This window comes from Coregonus lavaretus, assembly GCF_964263955.1.
Source record: "Coregonus lavaretus genome assembly, chromosome: 4".
Lineage (NCBI taxonomy): Eukaryota > Metazoa > Chordata > Actinopteri > Salmoniformes > Salmonidae > Coregonus > Coregonus lavaretus.
In genome coordinates, this window is record NC_139991.1 from 14,924,970 (window position 1) to 14,952,244 (window position 27,275).

At 41.4% G+C, this 27,275-nt stretch overlaps 2 protein-coding genes across 2 annotated transcripts; one reads left to right on the plus strand and one right to left on the minus strand.

Annotated features, from left to right (window-relative positions):
* Nucleotides 1-772: 772 nt before the first annotated feature.
* Nucleotides 773-23,327, plus strand: LOC311128444 (myosin light chain kinase 3-like). The gene is made up of 13 exons (XM_084160590.1): nucleotides 773-1,388; nucleotides 5,229-5,322; nucleotides 5,616-5,913; nucleotides 6,658-7,196; nucleotides 7,379-7,484; nucleotides 8,405-8,498; nucleotides 11,840-11,949; nucleotides 12,162-12,303; nucleotides 12,423-12,493; nucleotides 20,323-20,451; nucleotides 21,498-21,650; nucleotides 22,515-22,650; nucleotides 22,782-23,327. The coding sequence occupies exons 1-13, from the start codon at nucleotides 831-833 to the stop codon at nucleotides 22,854-22,856; spliced, it is 2,505 nt and encodes an 834-aa protein (XP_084016716.1). The 5' UTR covers nucleotides 773-830; the 3' UTR covers nucleotides 22,857-23,327.
* Nucleotides 23,328-24,688: 1,361 nt separating this feature from the next.
* LOC311128445 (origin recognition complex subunit 6-like) lies at nucleotides 24,689-26,806 on the minus strand. The gene is made up of 7 exons (XM_084160591.1): nucleotides 26,701-26,806; nucleotides 26,387-26,513; nucleotides 26,102-26,265; nucleotides 25,833-25,943; nucleotides 25,636-25,745; nucleotides 25,042-25,128; nucleotides 24,689-24,889 (listed from the first exon to the last, which is right to left on the minus strand). The coding sequence occupies exons 1-7, from the start codon at nucleotides 26,763-26,765 to the stop codon at nucleotides 24,762-24,764; spliced, it is 792 nt and encodes a 263-aa protein (XP_084016717.1). The 5' UTR covers nucleotides 26,766-26,806; the 3' UTR covers nucleotides 24,689-24,761.
* Between the last annotated feature and the right edge of the window lie 469 nt (nucleotides 26,807-27,275).

Below are 27,275 nucleotides of genomic sequence, written 5' to 3' on the forward strand. Positions count from 1 at the left end.
AGTAATAAGCACTGTGACAACCAACCCTAGTCTCCCCTACCATGGACCAGAGGGCGACTGCTTAGATTCCTGCTTGCACTTCATCATCATTCCTCTGTCTACAGAGGTTTATTTTTAAAGGGAAGTGTTAGCCAATGTCAAGTCACGTTCCTTTGAGCGATGCGGCGGACAGTCGCCCAACCAGAGAAGCTGTGCTGGGCGGACCAGAACCTTTAGATTCACCAGTGGTCCACTTCACTCTATCAGCACCAGTAAACACACTACAACATATACCAACTAACAAACAAGCAAGCAAACAAACAAACAACCTGTAAATCCCAATGGGGAAGTAACATGACAATGGGTAAAACATTTAAAACAACAACCTTTCCAAAGCTCACATCTCTCTCTTAATACTGGCAAAAGGCCATATTCAAAGGCCATATTCAAAAGGTCATTCCTTGCATTCCCACCAGTCAACAGTATCTTCTAAGGTTGAATTTAAATGTTTTGGTGACGTCAAGCGGCCATTGGAATTTTGGCAGTGATGGGGCTACTATATAAAAATGTTGGGACAGAGAGAGGTAGAGAGAGAGGTAGAGAGAGAGGGAGGGAGGGGGGGACAAGTGGAGAGATAAGATAGCGAAGAGTTGGTGTTTATTTAAGTGGTGTCATGTCTCTGGCACATACATACAACAGGGTCCGGCAGAGCTGCCTGTATGGGAGAGGAACAACAACACTTCGGGAGCTTGAACTAAAATAGATCCAATGCAGCTTGGAGCAAGGTGGATTAGCACAGCTTCCATTATCTCACCTGACACTTGTCCCGCTGTGTGGAATTTCTTGGAACTATGAGTAAACCGGAGACATTGGCCACCTGCCTTGCCAAGATGTACGAGGGGGGTAAATTGGACAATGCTGGGGCCCCTTCTGGAGCAATGAAAAAGCCAACTAACAGCCTGCTGAACAGCCTGGGGGGCATGGAGGTCAAGCTGAATCATCTTGAGGTGAAGGTGGAGCAGATAACCTGCAGCCAGACAGAGGTCCTTAGGAGGCTGGACATGGTGTGCCAGGGTATGGGGACGCTGGGGAAGGACCTGGCCCAGATCAGAAAGGACAGGGACCCCCAGGCGGGGGACAGGGGCTCTCGTGGAGGTGGAGGGCACCCAGCCTTGTTCTCGGAGGTCAGGGTACTGTGTGGGGAGACCGTGGCGCTGCTGAAGAACCTGCAGCAGGAGGGTAAATGGCAACGGGAAAAGATTGAGGGAATCGAGAGCTCAGTTTCGGCCGTGGACAAGCTCTGGGGATATGTGGGGGAAGTCTTCCGGAGCTCCAAGATAGTGGAGTTCATCTTGAAAGGCATCGTGCCCTGGAGGAAACAGGGCCTACTGTACAGCCAAGAGGAGGAGGTCAGTGAGCTCATGCTGAAGCGGGCTGGCACATCTTTGCCATTTCAGAACAAATGTTAGAGTTATTTTGAGTTATGGTATTAACATTTGCTAATAATTTCTTTTGTGAGCCATGACTCTGGTTCACCCTTCCCACTTAATTTAACCTTTGGAAAGAATGCAGTGCATTCTGTACAGTATACAGAGTGCACTGTCATTATGTTTTGTTCTCACACTTTTAAATACTTTCTCATTCAAATGGGAACATGAGTTCAAATGAGTTCATAATTTGCATATGGGATATGCAATTTTCATCCTGTTTATTATAATTCACTTCTCCTATGATGTGGTGTAAAATAAAGGGAACGATTTGTCTTTGAAAATGACTAATCCATGCTTTGGGCTTGTGGGAAAGGATTTCAATGTTGGTGATTTGACTACTATAACAGCATCTTTGTTAAATGTTAACTCTTAATAAATGGTCATTGCTATTTTCATAGGGCATGACCTAACATAATGAGGAAGTGTAAGTTGAAGGTGGGCGTTTGTCCAGCAAAATGTCAGTTGAAATCCCCAGTGCAAAGTGTTGCTACTATAGTAGCCTTGTGCAAAGTCACTTAACCTGGCGGCCTGTGTCTGACTGTCTCTAGAATGTTTGTTCAGCTGTTGGGAAACAATGTGTAATATTACTACCAAGACAAGGCTGTTTGCTAGCATCAAATCCAAAGTGAAACTGAAGTGAGAGGGATTTTTCCCACTGACTGTATGCTTTCCCCCCAGATCATGACAATTTAGGTTAACGAATCTAGCTTACATACAGTATAATGTATGAAGAATCAATTTTCTAATTCATATCAACAGTAGGTTCTCATCACTGGCATCTTGATAATCTTGACATGAAATACTAATGTTTGCTACCACATAAAATAGCCTACTAACAAACCATTAGAAGGCAGATGGAACCAAATGCTGGTCATCTATTCGTTTGAACATAGAATTAGGATAGTCATATTTTTTTTATATTTAACTAGACCAAAGGAATTTCCAGAAATAGCCATCCCTGAGACCGGGTGTGTGATGAGGTGTGACAAGTCAATATTGTTAATGTAAACAGTAAAAAATACAGGACTCAGACCCCTGCGGGACACCTTTCGTAATATCCAGGAAACCTGATTTAACACCATCAGTAGATACACATTGAGTTCTATCTGTCAAGTCATTTATTAACCAGTTACATGCAGCCTGGCCTAGGCCAATTGAGGAAAGCCTCTGAATTAGCAGTGAGGGATCAACAGTTTCGAAAGCCTTTGACAGTACCATATAATAGTCAGGTAAAATATATGGGTTAATTATTCAGCAATCAGCGGGGCAGAGAGCTGCAGCAGAAATGGATCAAGCATATCAGCCTCAGTGGATTTGTTTTACATCAATCTTAAGCATGGCATCTGGCACATCACAGATAGTAAATTGTTGAAATTAAAACAAAGATGACGGGTTAACCGTCGAGTCAGCTAGAGGCTGGCAGAGGGAAGAGCAGTCGATTGACTGACCAGGGTCAGTTAAACCATCATTTCTCTCAAATAAAAAGCCTGCCGAGATAAAATGGTGAATAGAAGCATCACTTATTGTCACGATCGTTGAAGGGAGTGGACCAATGCGCAGCGTGATAAGTGAACATACTTTATTTAGATTCACCACACGAAACAAAAACAACAAAACGATAACGTGAAGTCCTTGGTTACAATACAAAACCAACACGGAACAAGATCCCACAAAACACTGTGGAAAACAGGCTGCCTAAGTATGGTTCCCAATCAGAGACAACAAGCAACAGCTGATACTCGTTGCCTCTGATTGAGAACCACCCCAGCCAACACAGAAACACATGAGCTAGATAATCAACCTAGAACACAAAACACATAGAAACAACACACCCTGGCTCAACATAACAGAGTCCCAGAGCCAGGGCGTGACACTTATCCCATTCTTCTCAGTTATGATGCCAGAGTCAGACATAACTTGTTTCGGCAGGGATGAAGAGGAATTTGTACGCTTCAGTGCATGTACTGTTTTCCAAAATGTAAAAGGATCACCAGCAGAGTCAGAGATAGAGCTTAAAAAGTAGCTTGACTTAGCTTTCTTAATCGAGATAGTATCTGTTTCTCAATTGTCTGAAAGATTGCCAGTCCACTACAGAGTCAGTTTTCCTTGCTTTGGCCCATGCCTGATTTCTCACCTGAATGAGCTTAGATAGCTCAGAAGAAAACCAAGAGTTAGATCTATCTTTGACTCTGAATTGTTTAAAAGGGGTGTGTTTATCTGCCAGAGGAATAAATATGGAGGATACATTTTCTAGAGCCAACTCAGGGTTAGGAATACAGGAGAGAGTTTAAAGTCAATGCATATGCTCTTAAATTGATCTGAGGCCAGGTATAGCCAATCCAGATTAAAATCCCCTAAAATAACTAACTCAGAAGACAGAAAAGGTGTTAAACACTCAGATATAGCACCAAAATAAGTCTTGTAAAACGATGTGGCCTTAATGGCCACACAAGTACTCTTAAATCTCTACCCGGTACAGCCAGAAGAGATGCCACTTAGCCCAATATTGGACTAAAGGAGCCTAACGTTACTCCTTACTCCAAGGACCTTATATGTTCTGTTTAAAGGGCGAATTGGCTCTGGAAGCCAAAACAGCCAAATTCTCCATCTAAACGTGAATCGAATCTCTATTTTGGTTAAGGTCTAGAAACATAAATCCTTTACTTTCACATCACTTCAAAATACACACTTACTGTACACTGTTTTAACCGGTTTAACACAGTTGCAGCCGACAGTATTTTTCAGTGACAACACGTTTGTGGTGTCTGTCTTCCATTTACACACAGCTGTTCGAAGATGCAGATAGCTAATTAGCACAGGTAGTCCACTCTGTCTACTGTCTGTTTTCCGTAAACAAGTACTGTAACATAATATGGCCGTGTGGGAACCCTACCCTATAAAGGTGTGTATCAATTTAACCTTCTGTTTTTTGAAAATTATTACATGAAAGACAAAAATCCTCCCTACAGAAGACGCCTTCATCCAATGACTCTTATGTGTAATGTAATGGAACTGAGAGTCATGATCAAGAGCTACTAGCCACTGTGCTACTGCCTCTGCATTGCTTGCTCTTAGGGGTTTTAGTCTCGGTATCTGTAAAGAACTTTGTGATTGCTGATGTAAAAAGGGCTTTATAAAATACATTTGATTAATAGATTGAAATGTAGAGTTATTTTGGGGTGGAGATAGTGTAGTTTAATTTAGTGTTAGTAATAGTCTGATAGTATTAGGCAGACAGATGGACTCTATAATGAGAGTCAGTAAGGTATGCCGTGCGAACACAGATCACAACAGCATTGCTTCTTGCCCACCCATGCTATGACCCTGCGGTGTACTTCCAGGCCAGATCCACTTCTGGCATCTCCCAGTTACTCATGGCTTAGTGTAAACAGTCCAGCTGAGTCGGCCCAGTAGGCATCTGTTATCAGTTATGTGTTGGTATTTCAAATATGCCACACCAGTTCATCATTAATACTAAAAAGACCATGCCTCAATCATACTCCATGCCTCAAGTCCATGCCTGAAGTATTGGCAATGTGGTGATGAGTGGATGTGAACAAACATTTAGATAAGGTATTTCAGCTTTTAACTTTTTTATTTATCCTGTTTTCTATATGTGGTTTATCTTGTTCAAACTTCATGTCATACATACTCCTGGAATAGAGCTACTATACCACATTGGTGGTAGAATGATTGTTAAACCTGATTGTGATAAAGTAGTAAGCAACAATATGTATGAAGGATGTTCTCTTCACTCAGAAAACTAAATCAGAAGATAGCAGCGCAAAGCCTAAAGTCACTCTTTGCGACCAGGGGACTCAGGTCCAGGAGGAGGGCTTACATATCACCAGAGGTAAGCTGGACTTGTCTCTGTGTTATCTGTTGGCATTGATACATATTTTTCAGTTAATGTTTTTCAATCAATCAATCAATTAATGAATGAATCAAACATTATTTATACATCACTTTTCTTACATCAAATGCATTTTAAGGTACTTTCAGTCAATGTTGACCAGTTACTGACAACTTAAGGCATTGCCTGGATGTTTTCTGCAAAGTTAATGTGAGTGGGTGGGGATTCCATAAGCTAATGAGTGATTACTTGAACTAATTCCTTCTGGTATATCTGTTGCTGTTATCCCACAGGTGACCAGCAGGCAGTAAAGCTCCCTGTAGAGGAAGCGAAGGCCACAGACCATGGAGTGGAAGTCCCAACTCCTCCTGAGCCTGATCCCTGCAGGTTATCAGAAGCTCTCACAGAGGGCCCTGCAGTGGACGAGGCCTTATTCCCATCTACCAATAGTGATTGGGGTAGTAAAGGATCTCGCAAGCCCAAAGAGGTCACCTTAAAGAGCAGAGAGCCCACCAGAGTCCAGACCTTCGCCCCTGATGTGGTTGTAGCTCAGGAGGAGGTCACCATCGAAGTGCTCTCTGAGCTGAGGAGGTAGGCTGACTGATTCATAACCAATAGAAAATGCCAGTTATCCAAAGTGAAATCTCTCTTGTTATTAAGTAATTATTTTTAATTTTTTTAAATGGCAGCACCATTACTCCCAACGGGGTTATGAAAAGTGTGACAGGTGGACCTGTTGAGTTGACATTAATTGTCATCAAAGAGATCCAACAAAGAACATGCACTCACTGACCTACACTTTCGGCTAGAAATGTGAAAGCACCGTGTGGATATAATAAATGATCCTCAAGCTAAACCCCACTGCTGCCTTTTCATGTTTCTAATGAAAGGGTCTCAAGTGCCAGTGGGCTCTCACGCTGAGTAGGGTGAGCAACATGAGGTACATGCTAAAGGGAATACAGAACATCAAAGGGCGCTTCCGTTGTTTCCCATTTTTACATGCCTACTATAAGTGGCATTTCAAGAATGGGGGTACTTAACATGAGAATCAGCATCCGTCACTACTCATAGCCTAGAACTCATATTGTTACTATCCATATTTTGACCTGCACTGTTGGAGCCCGGAGCATAATATTTTCACTGTACCCTACAATTACATCTGCATCCCTGTACGTGTGACTAATAAACACAATCTGATCTAAAAATTGAATCGAATATATTGCTGTCACATTGGTTTCATTAGTTACATATATATTCTGTTTAATTAATGAAGAAAAGTGTAGGTCTATGCATTGTTCAAACATTGACTGTTTTGTAATGTTCCTGTGCTGCTAGGACTCCTGATGTGACTATGATTTCGGTGGGCAGTGAGTTAGACAGTCAGTACAGCAAAGTCAAGGAGACAGAGGTTCCACAAGGTCCAGAACCCACTGCATCTGAGCCACCTTCCTCCACCACTGAGGAGCAACCGCTGGAGCAACCGCCGGAGCAACGGCCGGAGCAGGCCCCTGAAAGTGTTCCTCTTCCTTCCAAGGAGGACACTCTCCCCAAAGAAGACTTTACAAAGGCTGCAGTCAGTCCTCAGGAGCCTGTTGTCATTGTAACACCACCAACCCTGTACAGCAGTGCGCTAACAAGCCCACTGAATGTGGTCACCAAACCGGAGCCAGAGCCAGTAATGATTGTCCCTCAGGTCCCGCCTAAGCCTGTGGCAGCCACAGAGCAGCACAAACCAGTTCCACCTCAACCAGAGTCTGAGACAGTGAAAGACTCTGCAAAACCAGTTGTCCCTCAGCCAACTTCCTCTTTAGTTGTTAAAAACTCTACAGCAACTGCACAGGCGGCAGCCCTAGATGCACAACTATTGGTCATAGGTAAGAACGGCAATATCAATGTCATTTTCAGCACAATATGGATTGCACAACGGTATGTTACTGGGTGAAATTCAGTATGAAATATGCTCCTCATGGTCTGTCAATCCTCCAATAAGTCCACAGATCCTTACCCATACCACCAAGCATTTAATAAATCATGCTCCTGTGCTCTTCCTTTCCAGATGACTGCCCACCCTTACCTGCTCCCTTTGAGCACCGTATTGTGAGTGCCAAGCAAGTCCCGATGGGCTCTTATTACGCTGTAAAGCCTAACGAGGTTCTTGGAGGGTGAGTCCTAATTCTTAAGGGCAGCGAGAATGTGTTTACCGTATAGAAAGACTGAGGTGTTGCATGTATTATGCCCCCTATTGTTACCCTCCAAACACAACAGACTTACTGTAAGTGAGGGTTACCAACTGTTCTTTTACTGCTATAAATACACTGTCAGGTTGGCATCTACCCAATGATATTGGCTGAAAATAGTGATGTAGAAAACACAAGAGGAGCAGCTTGCTGCAGCAGCAGTAACCAGGTGCAGCATTAGCAGGTAAACAGGGTTAGCAGACTGACAGACTGTGCAGTATAGCATGATAGCAGGCGATGGGCAAAGCAGGAAGAGATAGTACATATCAGCAGCAGAGCTGAACAACTGGCAACACAGACAGGGCTAATCCCCCACAGAGTCTGCAAATAAGCACTGGCTTCTTTCATGCTTGTCATGGACAGGGTTTATTTTGGGCAAGTGTTGAGTGACCATTTGCATAGGGGCTTTTTTGAATGTCCATGTTCCATGTAGAGTAGAGGCGCTCTCTTGCTACATAAAGAAGTTGGCTTAGTAAACTCTCCATGTGTGGCGGATGATGATATACTTCCAATGAAACCAGAGGAGAAAAACAGGTCCTTGGAGTATGTCTGCAAAGCCCTGACCGAGGTCAACGCAAAGGATACCCCTCAAGGTTGACTGCTTGTGGGTCTGTGCTGTGCTCTTTGGTGCCTTTGTCGGGGTGTATGTAGCCTTGAGTTCTCGCATTTTAAAGGTTGTAACCTGAGGCACAGATTCCAAGAATACCGCGCTGAGAGTCTGTGCCTGGGCGGCTAGGGTGTATGTATGTTCATAATTGTCTATGAACAAATATTTGTGTTCACACCTGTCTCTTTAGCATGTATGTAAAGTATCTATGCACTCATAACTGTCCTTGTTTCCACAGGGGACGTTTTGGGCAGGTCCATAAGTGTGCAGAGCTGTCGTCGGGCCTAATCCTCGCTGCGAAGTTGATCAAAGTCAAGGGAATGAGGGAGAGAGTAAGTGGATATACTACAACAGACCTGTGGTCTTTATACCCCTCCTCTCTCTGACTCCAACCTTTCACACCCACCCTGACCTCTCTCTATGTTCCTGTGAAGTTTATTTATGAGGTTCTATGTGAGCAATTCTCTAGCCGCAGCTTAAAGAGATACTCACACGTACAAACGCATACTATCTCTCGCTCTCTCTCTACCTCAAAAACTATGCAACAAAGTTAAAGCTGCAACCTGTAACTTTTTGGGTGACCCGACCAAATTCACATAGAAATCTGAGTTATAGATCTGTTATTTTCATTGAAATCAAGTTTAAAGCCGGGTGTACACTACACGATTTTGGCCCTGATTTAGCTGTCCCAGGCAAGTTTGAGATCAGAGACAAAATCCCCATGTCGTTGCCTACTCGGGGCGCGCGGCCGTCACCGACTCTCATTTAATGTGAGTGGGTCAGAGACACAATCTGAGGGCTACCGATCTCGTCTTTGAGCTGTCCCGATATTTTCAAACGTTTGATTTTATCGGTACAAAATCTGCAATTCTCTTGTAGTGTGAGCTGTGCTATGACAAGTTTTGAGGACAGGGATCAGCAATAGCCAATGAGATGATGACGTTGTTTTGCATTACCCAGAATGTGTAGACTCTCGAGCAGGAGCAATGACTACTAGTGTTTTATTTATTTATCCCTTATTTTACCAGGTAAGTTGACTGAGGACACATTCTCATTTACAGCAACGACCTGGGGAATGGTTACAATGGAGAGGAAAGGGGATGAATGAGCCAATTGGAGGCTGGGGATGATTAGGTGGCCATGATGGGATGAGGGCCAGATTGGGAATTTAGCCAGGATACCGGGGTTAACACCCCTACTCTTACAATAAGTGCCATGGGATCTTTAGTGACTACAGAGAGTCAGGACACCTGTTTAACATCGCATCCGAAAGACGGCACCCAACACAGGGCAATGTCCCCAATAACTGCCCTGGGGCATTGGGATATATTTTTAGACCAGAGAGAAGAGTGCCTCCTACTGGCCCTCCAACACCACTTCCAGCAGCATCTGGTATCCCATCCAGGGACCAACCAGGACCAACCCTGCTTAGCTTCAGAGGCAAGCCAGCAGTGGGATGCAGGGTGGTACGCTGCTGGCATAGTATGCATTTGTACCTGTCTTTAACCAAAGCCAAAGTGTCAAATCGTTACAGCTATGAAGTTCAGAAGCAATGTTATTCAATTCAAAATGTTGGCTACAAATTTGAACTCTGTATGGCAAGCGTGAATGTCTGACTGAAACCTTTTTTGAGGCTGCTTTGAGCCACAGCTCGTTCTAGCTACGTTAACAATCTAATCACATCATCACGTCATTGTTTTCACGAGACAGCGTGGTGGTATCGAGAATCCTCACGACCAAGTGAAGAATCTTGTAGTGTGTGGCACCCCGTCTGTGCCAGATCAGTTGATGTGTGTAAGCAAGACAAATAACCACAGGAAAGACGGTTGTTTAATGTGAGAGGTTCAGCGATGTCGTGTAGTGTACACACGGCATAAGAAGCTATTTCTATGCTTCCCGTTTGTAAGTTTCATTTTAAATTTTGGCTCTGTAAACCAGCTTCAAACAGCTGAAAATACAATATTTTTGGTTATTGAAAATATATTTCACAGCGGTTTAGATGGTACAGTGATTGTACACTCTGCATTGCTTGTTTTGTCACATAAACTGAAATTAGGCGAACTATTACAATTTTAGCAACCAGGAAATGGTTGATTTCTGTATATTGCACCTTTAAAGAACACATATTTACATTTTCTATTCTTACTCTCTCCATTTCTCTTTGACATTCACAGACACACACTCTCTGAGAACGCACACAGCATGCACCTGTGTCTCTTCTCTTACCCCAAATCCATCACGGCTCCCGTCGAGATTCATATCACATCCTTAGCCTTCAACATGTGACTCCTATTACACCTGCTAATCCCCACACTCTCTTTATAAGCACTTTTTTAATTATGTAACTTTGACATCTCTTCTGACCTTGCCTTTATTGACACATTGAATGTGTACAACAGAAAGCTGGTACAGAAAGCTGGTATTGAATTTGTGATTAATAATGTATTTCTTAATCAATCAAAAACGTAGCTTTGGGAGTAGAATCTGAGACACTGAGCAAAGTATGATGTTTCTTATGTCCAATATGTGATGTAGTAATTTTGTTCAGAGGTAATTACATGTGATTTCCGAGTTTCTGTTTGATCAGAATGGCAAATGGCTCTTCTGTACTCATATATCAGAAATATCCACTTTTAATTTGTTTCTTACTGGAATAATACCAGGGTTCAAATAATTTTTGGGGTATTTCAATTACTTTCAAATAACCTTTTATTTCGATTTTTTTGAATATTGGAATGTATTTGAAAATAGTCAAATACACTGACTCAAATACATGTACACTCCCATGCATTTAACCCAGGTCGGTTACGTATTTGAAATAATGTATTTGGAAATAAGTATTTGAAAATACTTTTAAATAGTAGGCTATTTATAGGAAATTATTTGAAAATACTTTCAAATAATTCCAATATAAGTAGATGATCGGGGCCACATTATATTAGATGACTGATAGGGGGCGCTGTGTTGATGCCACCATGCCTCCATCTTGGCACTCCACCACCATTGTAAAAAATATTTTGGAAGCTATAGGAATGCATTTATTAATGTCTACATTCATTTTTGCCACATTTATTCTATTACAGACACCTTAATGTATACTTTTAAATTATATATATTTTTAAATTGGTTACTAATGTTACTGTCCCCACCACAACAACAAAAATACTTAAATACATGTCATTTTGACCTTGAACATTTAATTGAAATGCTGTAGAATTCCATTCATTTCCTATGGAGGATTGTGCCTACTGGGGAGTGCCAATATGGCTGACTGGTGGCTTCAAAGCCTCTCAATACATAGCATCAGCAATCCAGGGTTGATATACATAATTGATTTGAACCCAGGTCTGCATAATACATTGTTCAATTAATGTGTTTAAGGTATAGTGCCATATATATATATAGTACATATAATTGGTATGTGTATAAGCACCATCCAGAGTGGTTAGATGTTGATGATAGATTGTGATTTTCCTTTTGCTGAGATTGAGTCACTTCCTATTCTCTCTTCTCTTATTTCCTTATTCTCCCTCTCCCTCCCCCTCTCCCCCTCTCCCTCTCTCCTCTCTCTCTCTCTCTCTCTCTCTCTCTCTCTCTCTCTCTCTCTCTCTCTCTCTCTCTCTCTCTCTCTCTCTCTCTCTCTCTCTCTCTCTCCTCCCAACGGGTAACAAAGGATGAAGTGAAGAATGAAATTGGGGTGATGAACCAACTAAACCACGTGAATCTGATTCAGCTGTATGATGCCTTTGAGTCACGGACAAACCTTACACTTATTATGGAGTAGTAAGTCATTATTCTCATTAAGTCAGTATTTAGAAATTGCAACTCTAATAGCACCTATCTGCACGGCAGCTTTGGGACGGCAAATACTGTTCCAGGCTATAAAGCATTGTTTTAGTAGAATTAACCTCTATGCCACTCAATTTCCTCAGCTCTTCTTTGCACAGTAGCACAATATCACTTTTACAGCACTGACCAGCTCCCTGTCTCTGCAGTGTGGAAGGTGGCGAGTTGTTTGACCGGATCGTTGATGAGAACTTCCAGCTGACAGAGCTGGATGCCATCGTGTTTATGAGACAGATCTGTGAGGGGGTACAGTACCTCCATCAGCAATACATTCTCCATTTAGACCTCAAGGTAAAAGTAATATACTATACATAGAATATATTGCAAGACTTGTTAGTTTACATGGATTTTAATTATATTACATATCACCCATATCATCATTCTTACATGCTCTCCTTATTTCCTCTCAGCCAGAGAACATTCTTTGTGTCAACTCCACAGGGAACCAGATCAAGATAATAGACTTTGGTCTGGCCAGAAAGTACGTTTCTCAGTATTTTCTCCATTCAGTGACAAGAACTGTATTAATCTACAAATCTCATCTATTGACATCCCCCCTTTTCCATTGTCGTATATGATGAATGGTGGCCATTATCGCTGTCAACAAAGAGTTCGCCATACTGCATCGTGTTAGAGGCTTTTATTAAAATCACGAATCTACAGCATAGATACAGACTCGCGATGTCCGGAGAACGACTCCCCAGATTGATATGGTCGCTCTGCCGTCTAATCGTTTACCCCCTATTTATAAACAATGCAAAGGGAGGGGCTACTCCTTTCTTCTGGCCAATCACCAGTCTCCCCTCGGGCGTCACCCTCCAAGCGGCACATTTCAAATAACATCATAAACCATCCCCCCTTTGGCCTGAACAACCAACATTCCATTTCGTCATGAAAAACATTTAACAAAGGCATAATCTTCAGATACGATATTCCCCCCTTTCGAGACGAAATAAACGTCTCGAAAACAAACAGAATAAGATTATGACTATTAACCATTTATCTCATTGAATATTCTTAACCTTAAACCCAAAAACATTCTCCTCTAGAGTGTAAATACCTTTCTATGAAATACCTGTTTATGAAGTGTGAATACATTACTATGACCCATGAAGAAATCTCTATGGAGTGTAAATACATTACTATGACATATGAACAACTGTTTATGAAGTATGAACACATTACTATGAATTATGAATAAATCTCTATGGAGTGTGAGAGCGAAAAACTGTCCAGCAGCCATCCATCCATATCAATCAAGACAGTAAAATTATCTCACGGTCCCTCTGCCCCAGGCAACCACCGTCGGTACTCCAGATAACCTCATAACTCATGTAAATGCATTTGAAACTATGATGCCATTAAATACACATGTAAACAAAATCCTATCCATAAATATCCATTGTACGGCTGGTCCACCCATCGAATCGTACAATGAATCTCTCCCTTCCTAGACCTTCTGTCCCTAACCCCATCGAAATAAACAAAAGCATCTAATATCCTCATCTGCATTCAATAACATCAAACATCATTCTACTAAAATCAATACCTAAGAATATGACACAATTATGTATTACACATGTCTATATTTCATTGCAGACACTGGAATGTAGTCCACTACACTTCCTCTCCCTGTAGTGTCCTCTTCCAATGGACTTGTTGATGATGGAATCAGCCACACCCTCCTTGTTTCATCTCCTCCAGTCATATTGTCCCTTCATATTGTCTTTGTTTGAGTATTCCAATCTCCACATGTTCTCCCACATGCTTCTGGAATGACAAGAAAATAACCGACCAAACAGTATCCTTTGCAAAACAACCACTTTCAAATTAAACCTCCATTTCACCTAAGAATTTAAAAAATGATACATAAATGATGCATAAATGATGTATGAATCACATAAACCTATCCCCCCCTTGATTCATAAATCATACTAAAATCATACTAAAAAAATGTTTTCCTTGAAACAATAAAAATAAAATGATCAAATAATCAAAAAGGATATTTATCCATTCAGTAGTCCATCTAGACCCCCTCGTCCGTCTTCGTTCAGATCCGGAACAGTCAACACCGGCATCTGAGTGTTGTCTCCAGGCACCACTTCTCCAACCTATCTCAATCTCATAACTTTCTCAAAAGTCAGTACAAACATCACAGTGTTATCAAAGCTTAAACTAGAATCTGACCCATCACTGCCCCTACTGGCCTAATTGATCTTGCAACCAAATCCTTTCAAATGCATCCCTTATAATGCATCTATAACCCCAATGATATTATCTGACCTATCTGGACAAAGTATAACTAATATTTATCCATATGATCTTCCCAAATGTTACACCATACCATGGAAGAAGTCCCCCCTTCTCCCTTAGACTTATTCTCCAATGGTAGGCTTGAAGACTATGACATGTCGCCATGTGTCTGCTAAATGACTAAAATGTAAATGTAATGTCCCCCTTTTAACCCTAGATTTAGCTGTGTCCAATGCTATCCCTCTTATAATGGTAAAACCTCATATGGAAGCTTAAACGTTGACCTGTAACAACATCCTATCCCCCATAGGGTAAGAATATACTCTATCATAATTTCCCCTTATCCTCTAAAATTCACATAGTCACATTGTCAGTCAAAAGCTAATCTTTTAACCATCAAAGTCCTGCTCTTCTTACTACCTGATATATAAAAAGTAACCTATTATTTGTCATTACTACCCTTAAGGTCATGCTTATCCAAATTTATCACACTGATCTTCCCATAAACATACCCCTTACCTCATATGTTTTATTAGAGCAAAAACAACTTTTATCCCTCAATATTTCACCTGAATACTTCAGAGTTTGCAATTACCTGATTTTACTTTCCCTCTAACCAATGCTCATAGGGTAATCCCTTCACCCAAGAACACTTAAACCCTACTGTTTTGACAACAACATTATTTTATCCGTCAATGACTGTTGCCAATTCCACAGTCATGACAAAGCTCAAGACTGATCCACACCTGACAGAGGCTGCGCAACCGTCTAACAGGTCCGGGATGGAATTCTCAACAGACATGGACCCTCAAGATTCCTCACTGACCTTACAGAATGAGTTAATCTATCTCTAATTTTCACAACAGAGGAACGAGCAGCACTGATCAGATGCCCCCCCCCTCCGTCATCAAAATCAAAAGACCTCATCCTGCAGCTTCCATGATGAATCTCTCTTCTCCATTTCAGATTAATCTATATTGTTTCTATTAATATCGGCTCTCCTTTTTTAACCCTATTCGTAATAACTTAAACCCCTGAGTCTCTCTTGCTGCCTCCTTTAATTTCAGAAAAGTTGTTGTCATCCTTCCTACATTTGCTATTACCATCGTATCATTAATCCCTTCCAAAGTTACCATTAACGTTGTTGATTTAGTTGATGAATTAAAACCCTTAATTCCCTCTAGTGGGAAACTACCAACATCCTATTCGATTATTCCCTGTTGGAGTGACTACTGTAATAAACTTATCCTTAACTCCCTCTGTGACTGTGGAAAGTTTTACAGACTTCAAATCTTCCGTTATAAGCATCACCTTACAAATTACATAGCCCTTTAACCAATAATTCTTAACCAGAACAACTTCTAATGCTTGCACTAGATAAGTACACATATATTCTCCCTGACCTTTCTCTGTAACATTACGCAACATCAGTGAACAGTCACTCCTAACCCTCTTCTAAACTATACCTCCTTTTCCTCCTGGTCCTGATAACAATACTTATTCTCCATAATTATCTCTCCACATGAGAGAAACATCCCCATCCTAAACCCTAATAAGTGTTTTCCCCTAAAATTGGTGCTGTATTGGTTCCCTTATAATCAAATGCAATATATTTATGCCTTTAATACCTATCAATGTTGAAAGAGTTAAATTGCTTCTCCCTGTTGTTCTAATAGACTGAAGTGTTAATGTCCTTATTTACTCCTAGTTTTCCCCCAAGACTTTGAACTCCTTCCTTGTACTTCCATCCATCCCCACTAGTGTCACTTTTTCCCCCTTTCAGTTCTACCTCTAAACTTTAAACCTCCTGATTATAACAAAATACACCTATAATGACCTTGATCTCCCTACTGGACAGTGTCATTCATTACTGTTCTCTCTCTGTCTTACTACTAACTTTGAAACTTAGCTTACTGTCTCAGAGTTCTTTCAACCTATCCTACCCCTAACTTATTTTAATCTAATCTTTTCTCTCATAACATTTAAAACCTTTCCCCCTGACTTATTGACAAAATCTCTTACCACCAAATTTTAGAATATGTGATTGGGAAAGTTCCCCACCTGCTTCTGACTCATTACACACAGACTTGGCAAAACCGACTAAACACCTTTTAGCCTAACCTCAAATCTCTTAGTGTAAGAATGTAACCCAAAATAACAGTCACCCCTATTAAGTTTTTTCCCAGACAGATTGTCTAACAGGCAATCTAATACATTATCATCCTTCCTATGATATTTATCTTTTAAGCAAATGATTCCCCAAAAACCCTACTTTTTAAAATATGCTACCAGACAGTCAGTCGTCTAGTGTACATCTTTATTGTACGCTTCAATTCTCTTCCCAACACTACAATAACAGTATCTTCTAATATTAGTACTTGAAGAGTAAGTACTACCTCAAATCCCTATCCTAATTAGTTATCAATTAATGAGATGTTTAACCTCTTTAGGCTGAACACAGATAAGTTTTCCCCTATTCACTATCACTTCTAATTGTTGGTTGTTTCAACTGTTCGCTATTTTCTCTTCTTCTCTAATCAAGGCTCTCAGCAATGCACCCCTTCCGGATATTCTCGGCACTCTAGAATATTTAGTGTTCACCTGAAGCACCGGTGATCTTCACTTGCTCGTTGATCTTCCTCTGTTTCTTCTTCTCCAATTCTGTGTCTGTCCAGAAACTGACAGTCGATATGGAACATCTGGTCCCCCCTTGGTTGGTACAATTGCCTTTGATATTGTTCAGTTAAAGCTGTAACAGTGATTGTTGATTTGATTCACTCTGATTCTTCATAACCAACACTTATTTTCTTCTTCTCCACCACCAGTTATAAGTTGTATTTGATAGAGTTTTCTTCGTCCTGTTCCTTCTCGTCGTTGACATATCAGTATTCTTCAAACGGTTATCTTCTAAGTTCTGTTCTTGAAATATCATCTTCTTACCAGTGGCCTTTCCTTTAGCCTCACTGTATTATTCTTTTCCTTCAATTCTTGAGGTCTTCATCCAGTCGTGTTACTTCTTCCATTTCTCCATTTCTTCTTTCCTCTCTTGTACCTTCAACTTTCATCAGAGATCAAATCTCTAGTCTCCATGTCTTCTTTCCTCTCTTGCCACTTCCTTCTGATCACAGAGTCACTTCCTTCTGATCACAGAGTCACCTCCACCCATGACCTCTCATCATCATCATCCTCTTCTCCTTAAGTTCCCAGACATCTCGGTTTTCTTCCGTCTTCTGGATTCATCTTCATCGTTGTTTCTGCTCGTATTCGTCTTCATCTCTGATGCCATAATCACCCTGCTGGATGATGTCTTTCTGCTGAATCCGTATGTGAGAAAGGTGTACTAACTTCTGCCATTAGTCTCTCCTAACACTACTCTAACCCTACTTTGATTAACAAATGACTATTATAATCAATTTTCCCCTATATCAAGCCCTTTATATTCCTTTATTGTGAACTATCTTATTCTAGACTGTATAAGTTATATATACTTCCCCCCTGTAATTCTTAATATAACCCTAACAACTCCAAATAAATCCTGAATAATTAAACCCAATTTTTATTCCTATATCCTATGTCACCAACTTATCCATTAGTGTTGAGTATATCTTACCACAACTCATCAACTGCCAGTAAATGCAAGTTAGTCATCTTCAGACTAAAATACCCATAAACAAAGCCTTTAACCCCTTGCTCTATAACCCCTAATTATCATAAATTTACAGAAGAATCCTCAATCCATCCTGGATTCCCAACACATCTGTAATCAAACCCCAGTGATACACAGAGCCACCAAAATACAACTTTTAATGAAATAGTATTTGCCAAGCCGATGCAAAATTGTCATAACATCACATATCTTGTTAGGATGATTTTGTGCACTAGCCTGATCTGATCATCTCGTCTGACTCTGCCTCGTCACACCTTGTCACGTGACGCACGTCAGTCACACGTTAACCCCTCCTCTCTCCTGTCGTATCGTATCGCTCCACTCATATGACAGGAAAAACAGAGACACAGAATCACATTTTAGTAGTTAATGCCATCACTGAGTATTTCCAACCATTCAATATTCATTCGTTCTACATTATTCACTCTAAGACTAAACTCAGAACTAAATCGCTCCAAAACATTTCATTTAATTTTAATCGTCTTTTACTTTAATTAATTATACTCCGTCAACATATATTTGATTTATAACTTTACCACATCTCGCCAAATAGTTTCCCGTTCGAACAACAGCCGTTTAACACCTAAGAGATTTTTTCCCAAAATCTCTCTTATTCTGTGACTATTATCCCTTGCCGCGTCACATGGGACCTAGGACTCTTACCCATAATGCCGTGCTTTGTAGGCTTAGCACATAACCACATGTTGTAGTTTTTAGCCCCGTAAAATCACGCATGCGCAAATATCATTTTAACCTCATACTTCAGCATCCCCTCATGGTGCCGTAAAACAAAACGTTCCCTAATCTCATGCCATAAACTCCCCTTTCTGTAGTGTAGTGTCACAAAATTAAACGCATGCGCACAACCATTCAAAAACCCCTTTTCACCGTGGAAGAAAGATTCTCTCTTCTCTCTCCCCAAACAGAAAGAATAACAGCCAGCTGTAACTTCCCATTTCCCCTTATAGTCAAACAACATTTAACAGCGCTCACAAAACATACAACCTGACTTACAAACACATAAACAAGTTTAAGAGACTTTCACCCGTCGCAACGGAATCTCTAAGGATACGTTAGCATGTAGCACACAACACAATTAGCCTGTAGCATTAGCCTTTAGCTTAGCCTAAGGTACACCGTGGCACAAAACACAATTAGCCGTTAGCCTTAAGCATTAACATCAGCCTTTAGCCACGATGTACCACGTGGCCTGAAACACACTCCCATTTAGCCTTGTAGCATTAGCCTCTAGCTAACTACAGCCTACAACATGTAACAAACCCTGCACTGCCCTATCAATTTTAACATATTTATCCTACCGTTTTTGCTACCGGGACTAATGACCATTACACCGAGAAATCAGACCCAATCAAACGCCCCGTCGGACGAGAGTCAAATCATAATTACAATCAGATAAACCCCATGAATCCGAGCTCTCTTTAAGAAAAGAAACCCACCGTCCACCCATTCTATCGTGTAAACGGATTTGTCGGCCCGACATCTAAAATGGCCCCCCCTGGAGGTCTTAAGTGGTACAGTGCCCTAAAGAATGCGCATATCTGCCTTAATCGTCACTTCAATACTTAAATCCTACCGTTTCATGCTCTAAAAACTCCCAATTATCTGCCGTTTCCCCTGGGATAAATTTTAGCCGACTCTAGTTGACCAGCAACAACGCCACCGAGGCCGGGTGATAATGGAACATCCCCTCAATGTACACAAGTCATATCCAATCTAACAAACTCCGAAGCGGTAAGAACACTCACCCTTTTTTCCCTCAGAGAGAGTTAGGCCGGCGGTTAACTGAAACAAGGAGGAGACGCAAACCCAGGCCCCACGTTGGGCGCCATTATGTCGTATATGATGAATGGTGGCCATTATCGCTGTCAACAAAGAGTTCGCCATACTGCATCGTGTTAGAGGCTTTTATTAAAATCACGAATCTACAGCATAGATACAGACTCGCGATGTCCGGAGAACGACTCCCCAGATTGATATGGTCGTTCTGCCGTCTAATCGTTTACCCCCTATTTATAAACAATGCAAAGGGAGGGGCTACTCCTTTCTTCTGGCCAATCACCAGTCTCCCCTCGGGCGTCACCCTCCAAGCGGCACATTTCAAATAACATCATAAACCATCCCCCCTTTGGCCTGAACAACCAACATTCCATTTCGTCATGAAAAACATTTAACAAAGGCATAATCTTCAGATACGATACCATCATCCTGAATTGAGTAGCCAATGAGGTAGCTATGGTAACAGTCACCCAGTAGACCGCTTGGTAAAAAGTAGGCCATCTCTGTAAATCTGAGTCTCCACCCATGACGCTCTGTTGTAAGACGTGAGACCTTTATGATGCCATAGTTCAGATGTGCTTGTCTCCCCTCAGGTACAGACCCAGAGAGAAACTAAAGGTCAATTTTGGCACCCCAGAATTTCTGGCTCCTGAGGTGGTCAACTACGACTTTGTCTCATTCCCAACGGACATGTGGAGTGTGGGAGTCATTACTTATATGCTGTGAGTATCACGACACACACACACACACACACACACACACATATACATACACACACACACACACACACACACACACAGAGAAACACCTCCGCTTGACAAATACACTCACCACACACATCTGCTAGGCAGCCGCATCAGTCATACCTTGTAACACAGTGGAAGCTGGTGGGAGGAATTATAGAAGGACAGGCTCATTGTAATGGCTGGAATGGAATACATGGAACGATATCAAACACATCAAACATATGGAAACCACGTGCTTGACTCCGTTCCATAAATTCCATTCCAGCCATTACAATGTGCCCGTCCTCCTATAGCTCCTCCCAACAGCCTCCTCTGGTGTAACATGAGGATCTGATCTATTGTAAAGGGTCAACCAATGGTATCCTAGCCACTGGAAACATGCTTGCCATCCATCTATAAACGCATGTTTGTCTCTTGTCACTCACACTAGCACACTGTTCAGCTATGACTAAATTCATACCCACTGCTGCCTCCTCGCAATGTTGTCTGTTAGCCTCAACCATGGCCCTGAATGAACTGTGTGCATCCCAGTGGCGGCCTGGCTTTTCTCAGGACCTGGTAGATTCAATTAATGCTAATAACCTGACAGCTGTCCAAGGAGATTTAGGAGGGTTCACCCAAAATAAGAATGTGTGACTGTCCCACTCTATGCCGCCAGCTTGCCTGAATACCTAGCACTACCCAGGGATCCATGGTGCTAATTGAATTATTATATTATATTTAGAGTAAGCATCTAAATATGTGAGTGTGTTTTGTTTCAATTTCTCTGGAACGTGACACGCACATCTGCTCCTTTGTAACCATTGCCCACAGTCTTTGTGTTGAAGTGTGGTATGGGTCTAAGATTCATAGTCTCAAACTTTGTGTTTACATACCTGGCCCATACTTTTCATTCCAGGGCACTGAGGCAGAGCTCTCTGTAGCATCATGACTTTGATTAATGATTTGTCTTTCTTTCTCATGAGTCACATGAGGACTATATGAAAATGTGACTAACCAAGAATATCTCACTGTTTTATTAGTCTGAGTGGACTGTCTCCATTCCTGGGGGACAACGATGCAGAGACTATGAACAACATCCTTCACGCCAACTGGGATTTTGATTCAGAGGCATTTGAGAATGTCTCAGAGGAAGCTAAGGACTTTGTTACCAGACTGCTGATTCCAACTAAATGGTAAACAAAGACAATTCATGTTCTCCTATTCATCTATATTGTTTTCCCCTCTTTGTCCTCCCAACTCATGGCCATAGCACCATCTCATTTAGTAAAATGAAAAGGCCTATTGTTTGCGTAAGGCAGGTATATTCCAACTGAATGCACCTCATTGCCACTGAATCACAATCAGACTGCTGATGGTTCATTTTGCCATGTCTAAATGGGTTATTTGAATATGTGCCATGAAATCCAAATGAGTTGAGTAAACAGGATATAGAAGGTCAATAGAAAGTAGCACATTTGAGTCACATTAAATACAAACTACACTGCCAGGGCCTGAGTGAGTTGTGTGTGCTCCCACACTGGACTGTTCACTGAGTGGTCAGCTGGCAGGAAACAACGACAGCCCGGGTTGCAGATGGCAACAGGCACATTGTCAATATTTGGGACCTTGTTGTTCTTTCTGTGCTGTGTCACCATTAATGACCTGGTCATTCCTAATTGGGGCACTCAGTTGTGTGTTATTCACCCCCACACCCACTATCAGCCATGGTGAAGAGGATCATGGTGTGTTCATCATTAGCCTCTGTCTGTAGGCTACTTTTCTTTCCAAGGAATGGGTACATCTCTGCTTTTAGCAGCAGCTATTTCATGACAGGCTACCAGCATTAGATGAGGCATGGGTTACGGAGAATGTTTTCACCCCATAAAGGCAGCGGCATTGAAAACTCAGTTTAGAAACAGAAAGTGGAAATACGCTTTTGGAAGTTGTGGGAGTTGTATCACAGTTTAAAATGATAGTTAACCAATTATCTTGATGAATGTCCATTTGGGCCGTAGACCTGTGTGTATTGATACCCCTATCGTGGGTCTGTATTGTAGCAGTCGACTCAGTGCAACTGGCTGCATGAAGCATGCCTGGCTGAACAATCTGGAGGATAAAGCCAAATTACACCAGGTGCGGCTCAAGTCCCAAGTCAAGCTCCAGCGCTACCTGGCAGCTCATAAACAGTGGAAGGTGAGGACTGAAGCCCGTTCCGCATGTTCCCATGCATCCCTTCATAGGTCTACACATTGCATCTGTGTTACAGTGAATTGTCTGAATAATATAGAAAGTCATCTAAATTCAATGATTCTACTTCCTTGCAGAAACACTTCTATGTGGTTGCTGCAGCCAACAGGCTGAAGAGGTTTCGCCAGAATCATCCAATAAACACTGTATAGCATTGAGAAGACTGCTATCAAAGACTGGGTAGTTGTGCCTCACGTGTATTGCTGCCGTGCTGCACCTCCATGGCAGGCATTCCTGCCATTTATGCTAGTTGGACTGAGGCAACAGAACAGGACGTGATCTGCAACACAGTGTCCGGCGTTGGTATGCAAATTACAATGATGGACATTGATTGAAATGTACTGCAGTATTCTAATAACTTTGTGCACAACTTTGTACAGTCTTCCTGTGGGTGATGTTAGTGATTACTAAATTACACAGGGCTCACAGTGCGCTTCAAGCTGGTAGCCTACTACTTACTATGGTGTAATTGTTTATTTAATGACAAATCTTACCGACATATGTTTGAGCTGCTTTTTTGAATGTACCATTTTCTGCACATCAAGTTGAAATCACAATGACACATTCACAAGGCTTTCTTTTTTGGTTTATTTAATATGGTAAGTGAATCTTCACAATCACACAGATGACCTTGTCTTGTCAATCTTTCCTTCTATGAAGGCTTTGAATGTGCCACTTGTTTGCATGCTATACATCCCGACTGACTGTATGGTGTTCCCATATAGCATTATTTTATGACAGTGTCCCCACCTCCACTTGAACTCAGCAAGAATAACTCAATATGACTATAAATGTTAATTTATTAAAATAAGAGAAGCTGCAAAACTGACTTTTACCATTGTCAACCCATGGGGCGGCGCACAATTGGCCCAGCGTCGTCCAGGGTAGGGGAGGGAATGGCCGGCAGGGATGTAGCTCAGTTGGTAGAGCATGGCATTTTTAACGCCAGGGTTGTGGGTTCGATTCCAGTATAAAAAATAAAAATGTATGCACTCACTAACTGTAAGTCGCTCTGGATAAGAGCGTCTGCTAAATGACTAAAATGTAAATGTAATAGTCCGGCACAGTGGAAGCGTCATAATACCTATACAAACACAGAAACGGTTCTGCCATTCATTTTTAACATGGTGAATTTTACAAAAAAATCTAATTAATTGTGTTTGGTGTAGGCTTACCTTGGCATGATGTTTTGATAGCCATGTCATTCTCTCATACAAGGTGAGTTTTATCAATATATTCGCCTCAATTTACTCTCAAATTCGTAATGCTAATTATTGATCAAAGTTACCTTGTCTTAGAGAGATGTGTGGTTATCAAAACGTCACACCAGGGTAAGCCTACAAGAAACAAAGACCTTATATGAAGTAGTTCTAAAATCCCAGATGGAAAAATGAATGGTGAATAAACGATTGGAACCATTTCCGACTCATACTGTGGTACTCAATATTGTCTGTCCAAGGTCAGTCTTCATAAAAACAGTTGATAATGCCATGCAAGCTGCCAAATGTTAAGACTGTCTATCATCCACCATAAATTGTGATTTTATAAAATTAGGGAAATTGTAATTAGCCATTTTAAAACACCACAGAATGTTAATCTTAACTGTACAAATCCAACACATTGACCAGCAACAGCATAGCAGAATTCTTACAGTAGGTCTCATACACGGCCACTAAGTGGCAGACAAGTCAACGTACTGTACGGAATACAAACATATCATGCTTGCTTACAAGGGTAAGGCTTATCACAGAAAATAACCTTGGTTGAAACAATAAACCATTTTTTAAAAACTAATTAAAAAAACACCCTTTTCAGGTAACCTTCTCCAAAAATCTGAAGTAACTTAGACATGGAGCTCCTATTTGCTTCATTAGCAGACTTGTACCTGCTCATTAGAGTTCACATGGAAAGAATACTAGTGCTCCAGCCTTACTACTCAGGACTGTATACAGTATTTTCACGTGCCCAAGCTCGTGAGAACCTTTCCCCTTTTTGTCATGGCTGAGCTGACTATCTCTCTTTCTTAATAAATAAACAGCACTGAATTTCAAATTAAATTATGCATTGGCTTGTTTGGCTTTAAGGGCATTTTCCAAGATTCTTTGCTTCCACTCTTCGTAATCCTGTGTTGCACTCTCCTCAGAGACCTCTTTCTGCTGTTTTTGAGACGTTGGCAGATTTTCCTCTGAAAGGGAGAGGAGGGAAAGGCCTTGATAGACTGCACAAAATATTCCCTCCAACACTGTTTTAACCCCGCATTACAGCAAAGATTAAGAGTTACAAACTTCTCAGGACATAATCAGGAATTTGGTATGGTTATTATTTGGTCACACTTACCTTCCTCTTTTTGTTCAATACTTTCTATTAGTGTTTTCTGTCTTTTCTGTGCCATTTTAACTGGATTCTTCAGTGGAGTGGCTTCTTCTATTAGGGAGAAAAATCAAGAGATACTTAAAGATCATCCCTGGGAGAGAGGACCACACATGAACTCACTCTCCCTACCGCCAGCAGACAATGATGTCAGCCACGACATTCCGAGATTTCTTGTAATAGGCATGTTGTATGCAGCGATCGGGACATCCTTGATCGGGAGACCAACTCTCTGTTGAGGTTTTCAGTCCTAAAATAAAACATCCACTCTCTCCCACCAGGCTGTAACCACGACAACAAGGAGAGAGAGAGAGGAATTACCTACATACTCTTTTTACCCAGGAAAGTAAAAAATCTACACAACAAATGGCCACTATGAAAAAGGCCACAATAATTCAAACCCCAGCTTTCTGAAGCGTATGTCGCAGAAAAAGGTAATGTTAGTTAACAGAACGTTATGGCTCGGAAGTACGTTTCTAAATCCAAAAGCCCTTCCTGGGCTTTCACCCATTTCCCACCATATGTTAGTCAAACCCCTTTATCATTTGACAGCAGACTTACTGCAGATGTCCTGTCCCAGTTTCTGGAGCTGGGTGCACAGCCTGTCAAAGATTCCCTTTTTAGCACCAGATGATGCTACCAGCTTCCTGTCCACTTTGATCTTCAAGCATCTGGAGAGGTCCATTGGGATAGTGATTAGGTTTAATTAAAAATCAGGTTGAATGGTTTATGGAGAAACAGAATACAGTAACACTCACTTGCATGCAGCGTTCAAAGCAGCTGTAGTGAAGAGGGGTTTTGACAGGTCCACATCTTTCTGCTGTGCAGCAGGAAGGCTTGCTTCATATCGGGAACAAACATTAATTAATCTTATTAAATTAACACATTTACATTGACAACGTTATGATATTTGGGACGGTGTCTTATTCAGGAAAGATGTATAAGACTTGCTGAATATAGCACCTTACAAAATATTTGAAGAATAGTTATGTGTTGGCCAGATGTAGGCTACTCTTCAAGTTCTCACCGTTCTAATATTTGGGTTGCTATTTTGACTGCATCCATGCACCCAAACTGAACAGCAAGGTCTCGGAGGCCCAGGTGAGACTCAAGGCCAAGCATGCATTCTATGGCCTTCAGAGTGCTTTGATACTGTTTCTTGTTCAACCCGGATAATTTGACGGCATATTCCTGAAGAAATAGCACAACACCAGTTCATAGGGCACGTTTGCTGAGCATTACCAGGGCATTTAGTTATTTGATTAACAGTTGAGGTGCCTTGTCATCACAAAGCTAATACAAAAAAACGTACTTTGTCCAGGGGTAACTTCATTGACGTTGCTGCCAGCTCTAGGCATATTACCGCTTTACTTGTACCCGTCGTATTTCCGAGTCCTGTGCATTTAACCAGGGATAACCGCACGTACTCCTCTGCTTGGCTGTAATGTAGATGCAAACAGAGTTTAGGAAACGATATCAAGCAGCTGAATAATAGCAGCTGTTGGCAAGCAGATTAGCTAACTAGCTAGCTACTGTAGCTACCTAAAGTCAATGGTACATTTTTATTGGACGATGGTCCCGTCTCAAGTATCCAAACTAGCTAATATTATCGTTTTACAGACTCACCGTATAATTCTTGCAGAGGTTATACCCATTTTAGATGCAAGTTTGGTAAACATTTCTTTTTCCATTTCCGGTAACTAATGAATGTTCGCGACTGCCAACGACAGAATAAAAAATCTAACTGTTTTAGTCGAGTTGTCAGACACAAAAACATGCCAAGCTTTCGCGGCAAAATTGGCAGACATTACCACGCCTACCAGCCATCTTTCGACATTCTATTGGCTATGACGATGCTACGTCTATTTGCGTGCTTGTTGCTGAAAAGAACAACAGCATACACATATTTTTTTACAAAGGGAATTGAGCATCAAATGTTCTACTCACAATATATTTGCTTTTATCACATTGCAGTAATTTTGATCTCCGCTGTCTAAATATTTGTGATAGCGCTACTGTAATTTAGCCAATGGGAGACTTATTCCCACACTTTGTTTTCGGCTCAGCCAATGCGGGCGATTCTGTGGAAAGGGGTAGCTGGGTCATCACTAGTTCTTCTTCTTCAGTGGGGTTTATCGGCGGTTGGCATCCAACGTTATGGTGCATTACCGCCACCTACCGTACTGGAGTGTGGGCCAGAG